General features: G+C 36.9%; 1 protein-coding gene across 1 annotated transcript in view; it reads left to right on the forward strand.

Annotated features, from left to right (window-relative positions):
- Window positions 1-17824, forward strand: part of GRXCR1 (glutaredoxin and cysteine rich domain containing 1) — a 149807-nt gene extending 131983 nt beyond the window's left edge. The window contains exons 3-4 of the mRNA XM_055246263.1: window positions 7570-7635; window positions 17526-17824. Coding sequence (XP_055102238.1) covers window positions 7570-7635; window positions 17526-17705 — 246 coding nt within the window. The 3' untranslated portion in view covers window positions 17706-17824. The remainder of the gene's footprint in view (window positions 1-7569; window positions 7636-17525) is intronic.
- The last annotated feature ends 2791 nt before the right edge of the window (window positions 17825-20615 follow it).

Below are 20615 nucleotides of genomic sequence, written 5' to 3' on the forward strand. Positions count from 1 at the left end.
ATCACTGCATTCTAAAAACCAGTTTATCAATTGAAGAAGCAAAAATCAAATAACCCCATTAAAAATGTGCAAAAGACAGGAACACATACTTCTCAAAAGAAGACATACAAGCAGCCAACCAACATGAAAAAAATACTCAACATCACTAATTATCAGAGCACAACAAGATAACATCTCACAGTCAGAATGGCTATTATAAGTAAAAAAAACAAAACAAAAAAAATGAAAAAAACATACGCTGGTGAGGCTGCAGAGAAAAGGGAATGCTTGTATTACCATTGATGGGAAGGTAAATTAGTTCAGCCAGTTTGGAGAGTTCTCAAAGAATTTAAAACAGATCTTCCATTTGGCCCAGTATTCCTATTATTGGGTATGTAGCAAAATAAAAATAAATCATTCTACCAAAAAGACACATGCACTTGTATGTTCATTACAGCACTATTCACAATAGCAAAGACATGAAATCAACATAGATGCCCATCAGCAGCCACGAAAAAGCATAACTCAGCTCTAAAGAAGAAAATCATGTCCCTTGTTAGCAACATGTATGCAGCTGGGGGCCATTATCATAAGTGAATTAATGCAGGAACAGAAAATCAAATACTGCACGTTCTTATTTATAAGGGGAGCTAAACTTTGGGTACTTGTGGGCATAAAGATAGCAACAATAGACAACTGGGGCCTATTAGTGTGGGGAGGGATGGAGGGGAGCAAGGGTTGAAAAACTATTGGATGTCATGCTCTCTACCTGGGTGGTGTGATCAATTATACCCTAAACTTCAGCATCATGCATTATACCCAGGTAACAAACCTGCACATGTACCCCTGAATCAAAAATACAAGTATAAATTACAAAAAAAAGTAAAAAATAAAAATGAAAATCAGTTTATGCAAAGGGAATCTGGGGACACAGCAGACAACAATCTTAATCTTTTAAATAGAACACTCTTCTGGTTTTATCTAGCCCAACTCGCAACACTACCTGTTTTCTAGCCTAGTGACTTGATATTACTTTTATATAATTTGATATTAATTCTGAAGGAATGGGAGATATGGCTTTCTGCTATAGAGAAGCAAATAATACATCCTTGCGATCAACTAGTTTGATAATATGGCTTTATTATAAAAAATCAGGATTGGCCTCTATGGGAAATTGTTCTTTACAACTATGCTGAAAGAAGTGGCTCAGCGCTAATTATATAAAACTAAAATCACTGTCTTTGGCAGGCATTTTCTGACACCCAAAGGTCTGTATTACATAATTGCAAAAAAAAAAAAAAGTCAGCTAGTTTAGCTAATTTTGCAGTTAATTCTTCCTGCCAGGGATACAGAAAAACCATGCTCTTTAGGATGAGATTATCCACAGGAGCCTTTACTGCATTTTTAAAGACACTGGTGGGATATTGTTACACCTGCCTTGAACATTTTCCAGGCCTAAGTGTTTGGCACAGAACTCCAGGGACTCAGTGGGGTCTGGTCATGCACTGGAAAAGATCCAGAGCTGATTTCCGAAGTAAATGCTTTTTTAGTGGGGCTCAGGTGGCCCATCTCCAAGCAGAGTTGATGTAACCTCCCATTTTTGATGGTCGTGGTAGTCACAGCAACAAACATTTACAGAGCACATCTTTTGGCAGGCATCGTGCTAGGTGCGGGTTGAACTCCTTCAATGCCAGCCCTGCCATCTGCTCTCCTGATTACATAGCAGAAGGATCCTTTATCAGCCAGTACTAAAGAGTCTTATGCTCCTGGTCCTCACCAGACAGTGCAACCTCCAGTGGTTTGCTCTTCATTTACCATTAGATGCCCAGCTGAGGGAAGCGATAGAAGTCATTTATATAGTATTCATCCTTCTCACTCCTCTGTGTATCTGGCCTTTTACTGTCACAGCACATCAACTTGGTCCCTACCACTTTACAAAGGTGCATTTTGATGTGCCTTGGCTTGTTTTTCTATTTGAAATCATCAATCACTAAAGAAACACCCATTTGGAATTGAATGCTTTGTTTACTCCAAAAACGCCGAATAAATTAATACAGCAAATACTTATTGATTGATTGTCTATGATACAGTACACAAAATGCTGTGTGCCTGAAGAAGTCATAGCCCCTGAAATCACCACTGGACTTGCTGTGCAGTGGAGCAAAATGTGATCTGAGAGCACAGAGAAGGAATTGACTGATTTTGTCTGGGAAAATCAAGAAAGCTTTATTGAGAAGGTGACATTTCAATTAGGTTTGAAAGGATGCATAGAAGTTTCCCAAGAGGTGGTGGCAGAAAGATAGAAGAAATATCAGGAAAAAAAATGGAGCATGTGTAAAGGCATAAAATCTCATGCAAGGGCCTAGGATGTCCAGGAGAAGGAGAGAAATTCAGGATATGAGAAGCTTATTATACCAAAAGACAGGGCTAGGAATATTGGTGCAATCAAATAGTGAAGACACTTGTAGGCCATGCCAGAAAGAGTTTGGGTTTTACCCTAATCACTAGAAGATACTCTAACAAGTAGTATGAGGTAAACAATAATATTTATTTATCTTTACAGAAGATAAATAAATGGCAGGGAAGCGGTTAAGTGAGAGGGAAGAGGAGCCTGGTTTAAGTTAGAAGAAGAGATAAAAACTTGTACTGGTTGGATGTAGGAGCCATTTCTGTAATAACATTTATTTGAAAACAATATTTTTATGGTTATCAAAAAAGCAAGAATACTATTTATTATATAAACCAGTCCATCCAAAGTCTTATGCAAGATATCGTTATATTGTTTAGACTACTGTGCTTAGAAAACTGTTTCGTCTAAAAAGCTAACTCAGAATCAGATTTAAGGCTCACCTACAGCTACCATTTTGAGATTTATTTAGAGTATTTCCTATAAATTTCCATTAAATTTCTATTTTATTATACTATGGTATAGATCTTTCATTGCAAGCTACTTTCTTAGTAAGATGAGGTGGTTTATGACTAAATATAAATTAAAATAAAATAAAACTATATATTATATAGTATGTATATATGTGCATTCACATATAAATGTATGTGTATATGTACATTAAAATTTATATTTGTTTTTGGTTAATGTGAACTTTATTTTTAGTCCTTCTGGGCTCCTCAGAAATGTTTAAGTTAATAGTTTCAAATGTTGATGTCCCATGTGGAATTCCAGAGCCTGGATATCCGTATAGAGATAGCTAAAATCTGTATGGCTTTAAAAATTTTGAGAAAAATTACTTAAATGTTTGATTGTTTTCTTTTTTGATAATAGCGTTTAGAAACTCTTGACTTAGCAACTCTTCCCTAAGACCTAACAGAGTATGCTAAATACAAGCTGATTTATATCACTTTATTGTCTTCTTTAGCTTATTGTGTAGAATAGATTGCTTATGCCATGGCATGGTGTCTCACCTATGTTCCTTCCAGGACATCAACCCAAAATGCCATGCAGAGACTCTGCTAGGATGTTCTATTGAACATAGCTTTTCCTCTGATCTTGAATGAAGGGAAATGGTGACTATGAAAGGACATGTACATATAATAATATTTGGTAGCGTTATTGTCCCTATGAATTGCCCTCCCTCATTCTGTCTGTGTGCTCAGTCAACTACTATTCTTGCTAAAGATAAAAACTTAATGATTGTTTTGTGGAGAGAGCCTTCCTTAGCCTCAAGTTTGTTAAATTTGCCTATTTGTGTTCTTAGCATTTTGTAGCATGCTCCTTTTGTACTATTTTCAACAGTTATAAATAAGTTTACATTTATTTGTGTAATCTTTTGTGTAAAGTCTGTCTCCCCCAAAAGTACATTTCCTCAGTAACGGGAAGCAGTTGTGTGTTTTTGTGTGTGTGTGTGTGCATGTGTGGCTTTTTTGCTTATTGTATAACTCTAACACAGCACAGTGCCTAATCCCTAATGGAGACTCAAAATAGTGTTGAATGAATGGATAAATGCATGAATGAGTATGGTAGCACACTTACACATTCATAGGTCATATGGTAAGTGTTTTTTTTGGCAATCTTAGTTGGCAGAAGCCTGATTTCTTTTCCTACCTTTTTCTTATTCCTTGAAGATGTGCATTTCTTCCTGGTGATTCATAGATAAGGTAAAATTAAATAGATTACCTTATTTTCATCTGTGAAGTTTGTTACATAAATGTAAAACTGAGTGTCTTGTTCACATGTTACAGCTCACTGCTCTGAATTTTAAGTTGTAAAGTGTTTGAGCGAGGTAGAGTTTTTTCATTTGTTGAAGGGCAATGAGATAGGTTCTTTCCTGGCATATGCAATTATTCTAAATAACTGAATAAGATGCAATGCTGAGATTTACAAAAAAAAAAAAAAAAAGAACTTGGACATTTCATAGCTTCTCTGGCACCTTCATTCTGGATGTGGAGTCACTGCAGTGAAAGCCTTCAATTCACTTGAGCATCTTGGGTACCTGGTCAACAGTGAGTTCGAACCACAGACTCTCATATTCCCCAGACTAGGAGTTCTCTGTACCATTTTTCACGAATATAGTTGTGCTATATCAGTGAGCAGGCAGCTTGCAGGGTGCAATGGAAAGAGTGTAGGTTTTGGAGTCAGCTCAACCTGAATTCAAGATCAACCCAAGCCTTGTACTGATTAACTGAAAGACTGTGGGCATGCTCTTTATTCTCTTAAAACTTTAGTTTCTTTATTTAAAAAATTGAGATAGTTCCTTTATTAAAAATTGCTTACTTTGCACCAATGCTTAGAAGAGTCCATGTTTGTAAAGCACTTAGCACATTACTATTATCATTATTTTCAGGATTATATCAATTTTAAGAAAAAATCGATTCTGAACCAATTAAAAATATGGAAGAAATATTTCCATAGGTGTCGTGGAGGTCTTGATAAACTATGCCAAGTAATAGAGTAAATAATTTCCACTAACATAGAATTGAATGGTGGAGTGTATATAAAAACAAACTTATGTCTGACATTCTTAGCCAAATGCCAACCAGGAAAAGATAATTTCCTAAGAATGTCAATGTGTAAGGAAATACACTCTCTTTTGTGGACACAGAGCTTTCTTTACAGATCAAGTAATAATTAGAATGTCTTTGATAAGAAAAAGTGTGGCAATGAGACCTTTGGAGTATGCAAATGCAGGGAAAGCAGGGCAGATTGAGATTTACCCTGATAAAGCTCCAAACCTCAGTATGGGAGTGATCTGTAATGTTTCCCTGAAATGTGCCAAGTAGGCTAAAATCTCTATTCTGCTATTGCTGCTGCTGCACTTAGGATCAGAGAAGGCAATCATCTGATTTCCTTTTCCCCCATAGGATCTTGCTCTTAGGCTTGGTAATGACAGGGTCAAGTGGAGGGCAGAGACATGGGACCCAGTAGAGAACAGGAGGCTTTGACTACTGTCAATGCTCAGCATGTGGCACAGGGACCAAAGGGCTGGTTCCAAGGGAAAGACCTGAGGGCAGGGCAGGTAGGGTTGTGGAGGCTGTGTTGAGTAGCAGTGGCTGGGTGAGGGAAGTAGGTATTCAGCTGCCTGTCCTCTTTTATGGAGCAGCCTTTTTCCAACCTTAAGCACTCATTACACCACCTGTATACTAGACACCCAGGTGTCTTGAAAATCAGTGACCATTATGCCTTTAAGTACTTTGCTTAACGTAAGCAAAGCATACATTTCTCCTGCAACGTGGAATCTTCTCCCGTGGTAGTAATGCTGCAAGAGTTACTTGGCTGAGACAGAGCAAATTTCATGTATTTAAGAATATTGAGACATGTCCTTTCTTGGCATATGCGTTGTACTCTGAACAACTGACTAAGACACAATGCTACCATAAGAAAAGAGCCAGATAGGAGATGTGTGATAGCTTTTCTGGTACATTCATTTTGTTTGGAGTCATTGTGGGGCATTTTCTTTTGTTTGAGAAAAATGAGGCATATATTCTTTTTACTGCTTTCGTTCATGTATCAAATTCCCCAGAGTTCTTTTCCATTATAACTTAGCTATATCTTAAAAGAAATAGAATATATCAAAAGTAAAATATTACCAGTTATTACTACATTTAGACTTTAATGTGTTGTCATGGTGCTTTCATTACCTTTGTTCTTACTTTAGAGGTTTCACGTCTGTATTCCTGGCCCAACTACCAACAAATAAAGAGATATAACTTGCCTCACAGAGCAATATATATTCTCTGTTGCCCTGTGTGTTCGTTCGTACTACTTTTGAATGTATCAATTTGACATTTTTTATGGTGATTATGATGACATAAGTTATACAAGATAGACTGAAATAAAATGAAACCAAGAACTAAATACTCCTATACATCACTATAGGATTGTTTAACCTATTTTGGAAACCTCATCCAGTCTTTGAGGTCCAGATCAAACACCACCAACCTCAGAAGGCCTTCTCTACTCTCAAAAAGTACAGTTTTCCTCCTGTTGTGATTTCCTAGCTTATCTTTGTTTATTCATTATTCATTTGGCACTTATTTTTCATTCTACACTGTGGGTTAATTTTTTGTGCATTTACAAAAAAATATACTTTTACATAAATGTGTATAGTAACTTCCATAAGAACTAGAACTTTTTTATTTTTTAAATGAGTCCTGTTTGGCACCATGCTTAGCACAAGCAGGAATCAAAAATATTTAATGTGTGATTATATTTCTCCCTGTCTTGTTCATTAATCACAAATTGATCCAATACCTATTGTGAGCCACCAACTGTGCTGAGCGCCTAGGACACAGTGACAACAAGGCAGACATGGTCTCCATCTTTGATTAAAAATAATTACTCCAGTTTTTCCTTCTTCTGTATGGTTTTATGTTGGGAAGTAGAGTGGTAGAATATAGGAAGCAGCTGGACAGGAGAGAAAAACAGAGTAGTTCAAAGAAACACACATTGTCCCCTTTCTCACTTTCATAGTAATGCTTTAGAAGTTAAAACATCAGCTCTGGAGTGCATGCCCTACCTATGTTTAAATTTTCTCTCTGTGTCTTCTCTGGGTGGCCTTGGAATTATTTAATCTCACTGAGGCTCAATATCTGCAAATAATAGGGTCCGCTACAGCAAAGGAGATATTTGTGCCAAACTCAAAAGATCTGCTTAAGTAGTGTTGGTAGTTATTATCATTATTGTTGTTGTTAGCTGCTGTTATCTTTCCATGCATGGCTGTTAAGGAGGGCCGTGTCTAGTACTGCTTGGGGTAGGGTAGAGATAACTGAGGGTGGGAATTTGTTCCAAGGATTCCTTTCCCAGATGGTAGACTGGCTCCAGGCTCCCTAAACAACCCTGAAGAGTATGCTGGCCCTTTCTGTATTTGGACTTAAACCTGACTGCTGTGGGTTTCCTGGAGTTTACCTCCTGTTGGCAGCCCTCCCCTTACCTGAGGTAAGACTTACTAGATGGAAGAGTATGTGGCAGTAAGGAAAAATGTTTTCTCCTCTTTGGCATCCTAGTTGTACATTTACTCAGCTCCAACGGGAAGAACTGTGTTCAGTATTTTGTGGGTTAAGCTTTCCTGGCTAGAACTTAATTTTCTCAAATACTAACAAAAATGGATTTTTCTCCCTACTCTCTCTTGTTAATAGGGTGCTGAGAAAATTTTGTCAATGAATGAATCAGGAGAACTGCAAGACATCCTAACCAAAATTGAGGTAAATGTGCTTTCAGCAACTTATTTTTAGTAATCAAAATGTTAAACACATTCTGATTATAATTGAGTTTTCCTAATTGAATTCTCTCTCCCCATGTTCTTACGAATATGCAATAGGATACACGTGGCAGTTTTAATTTGATATCTTCTGTTATTAGGTTTGTTGCAGCTAGAGTGACTTTAATGTTAACTTCTGATGATCTCGTACTATTAGCTGAGTGTTATGGTCAGCTTTATTTGATCCCAACTCTCTGTAATACAGACATTGATGAGGTGTTTCAAGTCAGGAAATAGTCTTGAAGCACATTAAAATTTTTCATTGAAACAACTTTATTTTTCCCATGGATGTTCCTACATATAGAAGATCTTCCTACATCATTTATAAAGATTAAAGAAAAAGTTATTTCTCCAAAAAGCACATTTTAATTTGTATTCCTGTGCTTATACATATAGCATCAGAGAAATACTTATTTAAATACTTATAAAATTAACATGCAACCGGAAAGCCCTTATTACCTCACTGCTAAATTATTTTATCAGATTGTTTCTCCCTATTTGTAAGAAGATTATATACTTTATTGTCCTGACTGGGACACTTTGAGAGTGAAAAGTATGCGTTAGTAATTGTTCTGGGACAGCAAATGTGAAACAGGACTTTCCCAGGAGAAATAGGTCATATGGTTATCCAGTATCTATATGTCACTAGTGGTTATTACTGCTCTAGTCTTTGCTAACCTAATTTCTGATTCTCTACCATTCCTTCCACTCTAGATAAAAGAAAGGACTATGTGGCTTCTCATGCTTTCTTACTACTATCCCTTTGTGCAAGTTGTTCTGTCTGCCTAGAATGATATTGTTCCAATTCCTCATTTCCCTCCACCATTTTCAAGGCCCATCTTCAGTGTCAGTTCTTCCAATAGTCATTTCTGATCTCCCTCGCCTTTGAATTCCTATAACCCTCTTTTTAGGGGGCTTATAAAAGTCTTTTTTGTATTACCTTTCTTTGAGTATTTGACTCATGTCCCAAATGAATTAGATGCTCCTTGATTGAACGATTCATGTTTTATTCATATTGTGATCTTTCCCAGAAGGAAAACAATGGATTCATTCATTCAACAAACATTTATTAAGTATCTACTGTTTACAGGTACTTTGCTAAGGGAGACAACAATGTCCTCTCAATGTACTGCAGACCTATAGCAATAACTCGAAATCGTTTTTTATCAGTTTGTGTCGTAATACAAACAATAGAGTGTGTTTGGACATTGTGGTTCAATGAGGATGATGGCCAGAAATATAGTGCTAGTGCTTATAAAGGAGGAGAATGCTTGGGCTTTAGCAAAATAATTTACTATGGTCTGATTCTAAATTCAAAAGCCATGCAATATATACAGAGAGTAAACTTGTTTTTGTAAAATGTTTTAAATTTCCTTTTTCCCATAATCTATAATTTCTGAAGTATTATGACTTGGAAATCAGAGCATTTTTAGCTCCTTCCTCAGCTCTGCTTCTGGCTGTGTGACTTTGGGCATAACTTTTCACCTGTCAGTATCTTGATTTCTTTATCTATTAAATCGGGGTGTGTACTTGCTCCTCTTAAAACTCCTCTTATCTAAAAAAGCTGTATGAATGAATCTATTTCTTTCTTTCTGTTCTCATATACTACCCCAATCCTGTGAAGTCATTAACTTACATTATTATATATCTTTTTATTTAAATAATTTGGTTTATGTGTATTATTCTCTGTGCACATTTTAAACTTATTTAAATTGTATTATGCAGTATCATTGATCTATTTACTTCTTGTTGCATCAATATCATACTATTTTAATTCTATGGTTTAAGAGCATCTTGTAGGATCTTACAGGATGAATATCCTTCATTGCTTTTCTTTGTACAGATTGATGACTGATTTAGCTATTCTGAACTTTTATTCCATTGAGTCTATAATTCTTCAATTCTACAACTTGATCAACAGTACCGCGGTAGATAATCTCTCTCTCGCCATCAGCTCAAAAACTGGAAAAGAAGATGTTTTTCTCTTCATTAAATCTGTCTCCATTCTACAGATGACATAAATAAGGCACAAATATTTTAAGTTATTTTTAATGTTCAAAATAATGGTATGGCATTGGCTTTCTACTGTTATAGGAACTCTGCGGTGCCATCACTATGTTCGGCTGCTTTGGGCATATAGTGAAATTGGTGGAGAATTTGTAGTCAATCAAGAAAACCCAGAACTCTGCCTGAGAGGTAGCTGGAGTTTAAGAGGAAGTATAGAGACCAGGTGAAATGAAGCACTGGGAGAGCCACGCAAAGAGGATAAGGGATACAAAATACAGATCCAAACCCATCCCACTTTTCTGGTTGGCTTTTGACAGTAGAGTAGGAGTTAAATTTTCATGATGCAGGAAACATTTCAGTCCTTACTATATAGCAAGATATATTCCTGGCATTTTATACGTATTAAATCATTGAAAGCTCACAACTCTGCTAAATGAGTTCTCTTATTATTCCCATTTTACTGGCAAGGGAATGGAGGTACAGAAAGACAAAATCACTTGCTCAAGAGTGTTTAGTTAGTCAGTATTTGATTTATGTTTCTAATCAGTCTGACTCCAAACCCCTGATGTTAATTAACTATGAACCTATGCTGCCATGACTCTCATATTAAGTGGCATGTAGGTATCTAGGAAATCTGACTATATTGTGGCAGGACACAAAACCTGGGTTAGTAGTTTCCTAGGAGGTAAGCTAGTAAAGATACTAGGTCCAGGGAATAGGCGGGGTTTTGACACAGGGCTCTAACACTAGACAGATCTGGCAAGTTCTAGTTTGCTGTTACTTGGGTTGCTACATGGTAGTCTATGACTGCTCCTGGTCCTCATAATTCACGTTTCAGTTTCTAGCAGTTATTTCAAGTGATGCTGAAGAGAGAGGCTTAGCAGCTGTGGTTGGGCCATCAGAAATGGAGTCAGAAAATAATTTCAAATTTTTCCTGCACCAAGAATCTTATCATATATCCCACCCAACTGAAAATTGCTGGGGAAGCTGAGTCAATCTGATTTGTTGATGAAGATTATTAGTGGCCTCAAACGTGAGGAGCTGGGTAAAGGCAGCAGAAGCTAGTGACACATGTGATGATAGCTGCTATGGAGATCTGGTTTCAGTAGAGCTGGTTGTACCAACGGGGACTGTGTCTCTGAAATTACAGTTTGCAGGTAATCCTCCCACTAAGATGTGAGCTCCATGTGAACACAGACGTTCATTTACTTTTATTATTTACCTCTAGTGCCTAGAACAGGCGTTGGCATATCCCAGGCACACATAAATATTTACCGAGGGAGTAAATAAATGACTTCTCTTTCATCCAAAGCTTTTTTGGAGGAGGCAAAGCATTTAAGAGACGAAAAGAAAGAGAAAATTTTTATTTTATATAAAAAAATGTGTGGCTGAAAGGATGAATGAAACCACCATCTTTTTGGTACATGATATTTATTTATGTTAATAAATAGGCTAAAAATGAGAAGCAATGAAGTGTCTAGAGAGTCCTCACAAAACAATAACCAAGATGGATAGCTAATCCTGCTGGTGTCCATGCAGGGAGAGCCAGGGGAGTGCTGAGATATATTACCATACCACTGGTTCTGGCAGACACTGAAAGATCACAGATGGCAGAGAAGCTCCAAGTAAGCTTTGCCTTGTTATTTTTTTGAAGATATGAGTAAATAGTTTTGTTGCCATTTGTACTGAGATTACCAACCTAGTGTCCATTTTCTGTCCTTTTTTTTTTTCTTTTTTGGTAAAGCTTATAACAATTACTTAATCTGATTCTCCCCTGAGGGCTGGTAACCACTTATTTGTTCATGAAGAACCGAGCAAAGATTCCCAGCTACACACTTATGATGTCAAAAATGGCACAGACTGTCTGTGCAAGGCATTGGAGCTGTCAGAGACTGTCCTGAGGTTCCCTGGAGAAGTTTAGCTCTGTATGATGGTCCTTCCTAGGGGAAAGGGGGTGGCCACAGCCTGTTCTGAGACTACAGCCACAGACACCACCTACCTGCTCACCTGGGGAATCAGGCCATGTCATCTGCTTCTTTCTGAAATAAAAACATCTATTTAAGTGGGTTTATGGCAGTCCATCCCATCTGGTTTAAGAATCAGGTCCCTATATCCAGGCTTATACATTTAGAATTATGAGCTACAAATTTCCCCTGTGTCTGCATTTTGTTCAGTGGCTTCTTTCTCAACTCTGCAAATTAAGGATGCTGGAAACACTGATGATCAGAAAAGATTCTATTTATTTTTTTAGCAGCTTGGTCAGGCAGAGGGGTGTTTAGTAGGCATTTAAGCGTTTGCTGAATTAAATTTTTGAATCTAGTTTAAAACAAAATACATAGACCAAGATGAATCATCCAGAGATGATTATAATGTACTCTGACAATTTGTTTTATGGGTAATACTGCTTCATAGACAATCTGGATAATGAAGTGTATTGTCACAGAGGCTCAAATAAGTTGCTTCCTCTTTGGTAGGATACTTAAGGGACTTTCAAGCTCTATTGGAATAGGATTTGATGATCTGAGGTTAAAAATAATAAGAGCTTCATTTCCTGATCTTGAAGAAGACATGAAGACTCTTGATCTTAGCATCCTGTTTCTATATTGCATAACTGGGGGTAAACTTACATCTTGATATTTGAGTTTCAAATTTCCTTTGCTATAAAGGAAGTCTATTTCACAATCATTCATAAACTCTGCCATTATCTTTGTCATTTGTTGTTTTTGTCCTTTGTTAGAGACACAATACATTTTGTGTGCTTTAGTTGAGATGACTGCAATATGGAGCAGACCTATCCAAGACTCAAGGGTGAGGCTGAGATGTACTATTAGGAAAACAGAGAAGTGTCTGTTTCACTGCTGTATTCCCATTGCCTTATACAGTGCCTGGCTAGTGAATACTCAATATATATTTGTGGAATGGAATGAATAAGTAAAAGGTCTCACTCACTGAGTATCTATCTTTTAAAACTCACTCACAGGAATAAATGAACAGAAAGAGGTAAAGTGGAGGGTGATTTCTCATTCTTTTTTTGTTGAATTCCACCCCAAAGGGACTTGTTTCAACCCAAACCACTATTCAGAGGAGAGGAGACACGTCTGTAGATTCAGTACTCTGTGTGCTATTCTCAACCAAGTCTGCCTGGATTCTTAATTGCTTGCAGGTCAACGTTTCCACAGCAGTCAATCTCTTCATTGAAAGTGGAAGTCAGGGCCCAGAGTGATGGCTCACGCCTGTAAACCCAGCACTTTGGGAGGCCGAGGCGGGTGGATCACCAGGGCAAGAGATCGAGACCATCCTGGCTAACCCGGTGAAACCCCGTCTCTACTAAAAATACAAAAAATTAGCCGGGCATGGTGGCAGGCGCCTGTAGTTCCAGTTACTCGGGAGGCTGAGGCAGGAGAATGGCGTGAACCCGGGAGGCGGAGCTTGCAGTGAGCCGAGATCGCGCCACTGCACTCCAGCCTGGGAAACAGAGCCAGACTACGTCTCAAAAAAAAAAAAAAGTGGAAGTCAGTTTTGTTACTAATAGTTACTAATAGTAATGACGCCTGTTTTGTTACTAGTTAGTAATGTTACTAATAATTAGTAATACTATTAGTAAAGTAGACGTCTGTTTCATTAACTTCAGTTATTCTTTCTTCCTCCAACTCAAAACTTTGTCCATGTTCTTTGGGAAATTCCTAGCTCTTTTTCCATCTTGATCTGTGGGCAAAACTGTCTACAGAAGGGTTAGACTTCAGAGCAACACTAATATAAGAGCATCTAATATAACCCAACTGGGTTTTCTTTGTACAGAACCCTCTAAATTAGGACCAGACTTCCAGTATAACAAAGTGCTCTTTGAAAGACATGGCTAGGCATGACTCAATTATTTATTCTTATTAGAATAACAAATAGCATAAATTGTGCTGGAAGATGTAGCAGGAATGAGATTCCTGGGTGCTGAGGGGTCACTGGGGAGCTTTAGTGGGTTGCCTCAAGACCCACCCACCTCACCACCACTTTGGCTTTAGTCATAGCATTTATCCTTTCAACTGCTTTACGTTTGGGGATCTCATGTTTAGATAATTTGGGAAAAAATGGATGCAAATAAACATTGAAAACTACTATCATAGAGGGAAGACCATGGATTTTGCTCATAAAGAGACCTCTTCAATATTCCACTTTCTAGTTATAACTTGATAATTACTTTTTAAAAACCAACTTAGAGGCTGTGTTTCCTCATTTGTAAAATGGTGGTGTCAATCACATCAGGTTGGTGTGAAAAGGGGGCAAAGACTCCACACAAGATGTAAGCCATCCCTTTCCTCTCCTACATTTATGGCTGAAATAGCTAATTTTTCCTGAGAATGGAAGTAGCCTGAGAATCTTTCCAGCACTCTTCTCCAAGACAATAGAAATAGCACATGAATTGAAACACATTTACTCTCCCTTTCTTATAGTGGCCAAACCTTAAACCAGAAGGCAAAGTATGGAACAAGTGCTTAAATTGAATGACTCTTAGAAGTGTAGAAAATGGTTGTGTAATGTGACCACAAGCAGTTTAGCTTGAGGTAGTAGTTAATAAAAACCCTTTCAATGGGAATTTATTAATAAAATAATGGCTAATAATGACTAACTGTATTGAGTGCCTACTATGTGTCAGGCAATGTTCTATTCACTTCCCATGAATTAGTTCATTGAATCCTCTCAACAATCCTTTGAATGAAAGAGAGATCTAATCACAGAATTGCACAGACTCTGAGGATCCTATTTTAGAATGGCCTTGTTGTATTTGTGATTATTTTTAGAAATAAAATTGTAGCTTTTGTGTTTATATATTAAGTTTATTTTAGGAAATTTATTTGTTCTGACAAGGGGATAAATTATGAAGAAACAGTAGACTCTTGGTATTAGTGAATTTAACATTTGATATTTTAGCCTTTGAAAGTAATATTTGTAAGTCATGTTGTAGGCCCATTATGTAAAATAATTTTTAATTGTGTTGAGTTACTATTTTGAATTTTGTGTGCTCAGAGCCTGATGTCTGAAGTGCCACACGTAGACAATGAGCTCAGAAAGCTGCATAGCACCAACATTTCATTCCAGCTTTGTTGTTCTTTGCTTGTAGTCACAAATATATTTCATGAGAAAACCATATATGGCTATTCAAGAATATGGTCATTCACAAGTGTCTTGTGTCATAGCAGGAGTTGATATTCACCTAGTGTGCACTGGTACAGCAGTCGTGGTTATTGAAAATATTGAAATATGTTTTACTCATGAAGATATTGAAATAATTGGGCCAGCTGTGGTGGCTTATGCCTGTAATCCCAGCACTTTGGGAGGCTGAGGCGGGTGGATCACTTGAGTTAGGAGTTTGTGACCAGCCTGACCAACATGGTGAAACCCCGTCTCTACTAAAAATACAAAAATTAGCCACGCGTGGTGACATGCACCTGTTATCCCAGCTACTTGGGAGGCTGAGGCAGGAGAATCACTGGAACCCAGGAGGAGGAGGTTGCAGTGAGCTGCTGAGGTCGCACCACTGCACTCCAGCCTGGGCAACAGTGTGAGATTCCGTCTCAAAAAAAAAAAAAAGAGATATTGAAATAATTTATATGGTTGGTAAATAGCCATTGCCCAAGATGCATTAATATCTCTTTTCTTCTCTGTCAACTCCAACCTATAAATTTTGCCAGATAAAATGCAGGATGCCCACTTACATTTAAATATCAGATGAATTATAAATAATTTTTCAGCTTAAGTATATCTCATACAATATTTAGTACATACTTAAACAAAAATTATTTGTAGTCTATCTGAAATTCAAATTTAACTGTGCATCCTGTATTTTTATTTGCAATATCTGACAACTCTACTTTATTAGGAACTCATATCTATTCACAGTCTAGCAGTAATGAGGAAAGGGCTGGACTCAGGGTCCCTGCAGGTCCTTACTGTAGGACCTTGGCCAGCCTAGCATTTATTCTGACTTGGTGCACTTGTTGTACAAGTCATTAAATATTTTTAGCGTAATCTCCCGTCATAGAAATAGTGAATGACAAGGATCTATCTACATTATATTCTTTCTAGTATTGTTAAGAACTCCATTACTTAGGAGTTTTCTCATATTTAGCTTTTAAAGTACACTGTTTTTCCATCACTGGGTTTGCTTTTACTCAAAGTTTTTCTTTTTTCTATTTTAATATTATGCAAAATTTAAGTGCAGTGCATCCTTTTTTTAAGTCAATTCTTGCACGAAGAAATGGCAAAAATCCATCAACAAAGTGACCAAATTCCTGTACATATTCAGTCTATCTTTTTGGAAGAGCTTTAAATCTCTACAGTCTTGACAAAATTAATTGTATTATTCAGATTGACAACAACTACTTTCTGTGATTTGGTGCCATTAGAAATGAGATATTATATGAGTTTAGCCATCTTGATATAATAGTATAGTCAAACTATAATTGCAAGTGAATCCTGCTATATACAGAAAATGCCCATTTATATTGCCTTAAAATATCAATATTAGACTGATGTTTTCTAAATATCAGTTAGATCCTAATGTTTGAATACCAAAGTACATCCTACAGGTTACTAATTATGAGAGAATTATATTATTGACTCGAGAAAAATTCTCATAGTTATATGTGCTGGAGCAATCATGGGTTAAACTCAGTTTATCAGGTTACTTTTAAGTTGAATATTTTTGAGGCTTTAATTATAAATTATAAATCTTTGGAGAAAAGCTATATGTATGTGTCAACGTGTTAAGCATGTTTGTCTGAGTATGTGTTTGTATGTGTTTGTGTGTGTGTGTGTATCCACATTTCCTGAGCTTATTTTAGCAATTATTCCCTTCACAAAGCCAGAGTTTCAAACACTGCTGCAAATTCCTTTTTTGCAAGTCGGAAGCTTAGTATCGATTTACTTATTTTCTCTTTGTATTCATTCTGTAATGGCACCTAATCTCCCCTAAACTGATGGATGCCACTAGAGGACACCAGTAAAGGTTATATGCTCAGAAAAGCAAACAGAAATGCGTGTAAATGATTTTAAAAGTATTACTCTCAACACACTATCTGGCTATTTTCATTCTATTATCAGAGATACTTTACCTTTGCTTGAGATGGAAAGGTTGATAGCTACTGTGGGAAGCTAAATAGATTTACAGAAATGTCTCAAGATTTCTGTGCTTGTTTTCTTAGAAATAAAATGAGGATAATGATGCTCGAATTAAGTCTTTACTGAAAAAGGTGTCTGTATGTGTGCTGGTTAGTGTGGGTGAAGATTCTATACAAAAATGCATTTGAAAGTGCTTTGAAAAAAGAAGTATTATTCTAAATTTACAATATAATTAGTAATCTTCTCTTTATAGTGGCTCCTGCACACTTCAGCTTTTAGCTTTCTGATTTTCCAGACTTGCTATTAATATGCTATTCTATAAACAAAGACATGAAACTGTTAAATGATACTAATGGGAAAGTTAAAGTATTCTCCCTTAATACAAAAAGCCAGCTCCTGAATTATTTGGTTTGTAGATAGATGTTTTCATATGGTGGATTTCTTGAAGTTATGTGTCCTTCAACCTAAAATTTATCCACTTTACAAACCAAGCCTGTGGTATAGATGGCCATCCGCTGGGGAATGAAGGAGAATTTCAACTAATTACTTTCCTGGGTATAATGTGTATTAATGGTAGGTGAATTCAAGTGCATAGCCATATTATGCCAATATTGTTTTATGACCACTCACAGTTCAGAAAGACCGGGAGGCTGATTGAGTTGTTCATGCTAACGCATCCTCTGTTTTCTCTTGTTCTCCTGCCACCTTATACAGAGAGTGAAGCATCCACATGAGTGTCCCTCTTGTGGAGGCTTTGGCTTTCTTCCATGCTCCGTGTGCCATGGGAGCAAGATGTCCGTGTTTCGAAACTGCTTCACAGACTCTTTCAAAGCCCTGAAGTGTACGGCTTGCAATGAAAATGGTCTTCAGCGTTGTAAGAACTGTGCTGGTTAATTGGAGCTTCTACCCAGGGAAAGCCACATTTTATTAACCAGATGCAATACTTTGGTTTATATATATATTTTTTAAATGGTTATGTTTATGGATTAATCAATAAACTTTGTTTATTATAATTGTCTTTGTGGTGAATTTTTGCTGCAATCATTTTCAGTGATGTATTAAATAAATGTTTATTTAACAACTACTATGTGCCAAGCCCTGTGCTAGACCCTGGTTTCTAATTGGAATTAATGGAGTACCCCAAACCATTCCAAGATATCCAAAGTCTGATTCCCTAAATGTGTTTGCTCGCCTAAAGAAAATAACAAAATCTAGATAATGGTGCCTATTGCAATATCACCCTATTGACTAGGATGAGTTAATGCAACTACCTAGAAGCATAACATATTCCTAGGAGTTCTACAAGGAAGAAGAGAGCTCTGGATAGTGGAAAAAATATGATCACATTTATACTTAGGCAGTAATTTTTTTTAAGCTGTAGAATAGTTTTTTTTTTTTAAGCTGCAGAATAGTCTCAAAGCTGATGATCTTAATGATAAACCATAATATTATCAGGTGGATTTCTTGGTGTTGATACAAAAGCTACCAGAAGACTTATCTGGACATTATTTATTTTATCTTTGGGGGTACATGTGAAGGTTTGTTACATAGAATTGCTTTTGCCATTGTCACTTGAAAGCCATTCAAAAAGGTGGCTCTTTATTGTCCTCTTAGCGGGACACCAGAGCACTCTACCGTTTGAACACATTCTAGGTAAGAATGTGCAAAAAATGAAAATTTCCTGTAATTATTGGCTGATGACTACCTACATACATGTCTGTACTGGGATGGATTTGCTTATCAATGATTTTTAGAAATTGCCTTCACAGTATTTGTGATAAGGTAATCAAAATATTTTGCTCCTTGGTTTTCTGAAAAGCAACAAATATTTACAGAGTACTTTTTAATTAGCTAGGCCCAGTGTGAGGGATGGTTTCTGCTTTCATGGAGCTTACACTTTAAGAAGTAAGGAGTATTCAACAAATAAATATGAGCAGATGAGTCCTATAATAATACAAAAGGGCAGGGCGCGGTGGCTCACGCCTGTAATCCCAGCACTTTGGGAGGCCGAGGGGGGTGGATCATGAGGTCAGGATATCAAGACCATTCTGGCTAACACGGTGAAACCCCGTCTCCACTAAAAATACAAAAAATTAGTCGGGCATGGTGGCAGCGCCTGTAGTCTCAACTACTCGGGAGGCTGAGGCAGGAGAATCGGTTGAACCTGGGAGGCAGAGGCTGCAGTGAGTCAAGATCACACCACTGCACTCCAGCCTGGGTGACAGAGTGAGACTCTGTCTCAAAAAAAAAAAAAAAAAAAGAAAAAAAAAACTACAAAAGGAGTACAACGTGCTGTGGGAAAGTATCACAGGAGGACCAACCTACATGAGGTAGAAAATGATTAGAAAGACTTTGCTGAGCAACTGATACTTTAACTGAGACACGAGGGAAGTTGGAAACTAGTTAGTCAAGAAGCAAGGGGATAGTGCTTCAGGTAGAGAAACAGCATATGTGGTGACCCGAGGTCAGAGGAAAGGTGTGTAGTTGAAGAACTGTAAGAAATCCAATATAGGAGTGGTCGTCTCATAATAGTGGAGCAGTTTATAGCAGAATAAGCCTCCTGCTAATAACGCATATACACTGAACAAAATAATAAAAAACAAACACAATTGTTGAAGGTACTAGAAAACAACCCCAAACAAAAAGACACAGGAGAGGATTCATTCACTGAAAGATCGGAAACACAATGAACCTCACATTTATCCAGCGTTTCCTCTGCAGGTACTTTCCAGTTTTCATAGAATATGCCTCATAAAGAAACTGTAGTCTTACTGGGTGAAAAAGATAGAGGTTGGAATCTGGAGCTGCCAGAGTGTCTGGAAGTGAGGGGAGATTTCCAAGAAATGAGGGGACCAAACACAAGGGAGCCCCAACATCTGCTCATTAATTTCACCAAAATCCTGGGCTGATTCCTAACCTACACAGGCAGAGGACAGTTATAGCCAAGAGGCCAGAAAGTTGAGCAGAGAGATCAGCTGCTGCCTGTAGAATTCCTGAAACCAAACCTCCATGGTGTTATGGTATCTTTTAGTATTTGACTAAATGCTAGAACAAAACTCAACATGCAAATTGGGTATAGAAAGGAACTCCTTGAATATGAAACGTTAGAACTAATATCATACATAATGGTAAAATATTGGATGCCTTCTCCCTAAGATCAGAAACAGTGAATGATTATTCATTTTCATCACGTCTATTCAATATTGTGATGGAGGTCCTAGCTAGACAAATAAAGCAAGCAAAAAAGTCATAAAAATTGGGAAAAATAAAGCTCACTGTATACAACGTGATTGGGATGTAGAAAAATCTAAAAAAATTTATAAGCTACTGAACTAAAAACTGAAATTAGCAAAATTATTGGATTCAAGGACATTATATAAAATTTGAAATGCAATATATAAGAAACACACGATTAAATATAAAATTTCCAATTTAATATCCAACTGGATATTGAATGTCCAATTTAAAGCACTATCGGAAAACAAAATAAATGGAATACATTTTTCCAAAGATGTGTAAGACTTCAACATCAAAAACTAAAATGCAGATTTTGCTGACAAATTATAGGAGACCCTAATACATGGAGAAATATATAATGTTTATGGAATGAAAGACTTCACATTTTAAAGGTCTGTATATTTGCAATGCAATCTCAATTAAAACCTCACCAGATTCTTAGTAGAATTTGATGAATAAATCTAAATTTATATAAAAATGCAAATAACCTAGATATTTTTGAACAAGTAGAGTAAAAGAATGAGAGACAAATAGATCAATAGATTAGATTAGAAAATATAGAAATAG

The sequence above is a fragment of the Symphalangus syndactylus genome, chromosome 16 (genome assembly GCF_028878055.3).
Source record: "Symphalangus syndactylus isolate Jambi chromosome 16, NHGRI_mSymSyn1-v2.1_pri, whole genome shotgun sequence".
NCBI classification, from domain to species: domain Eukaryota; kingdom Metazoa; phylum Chordata; class Mammalia; order Primates; family Hylobatidae; genus Symphalangus; species Symphalangus syndactylus.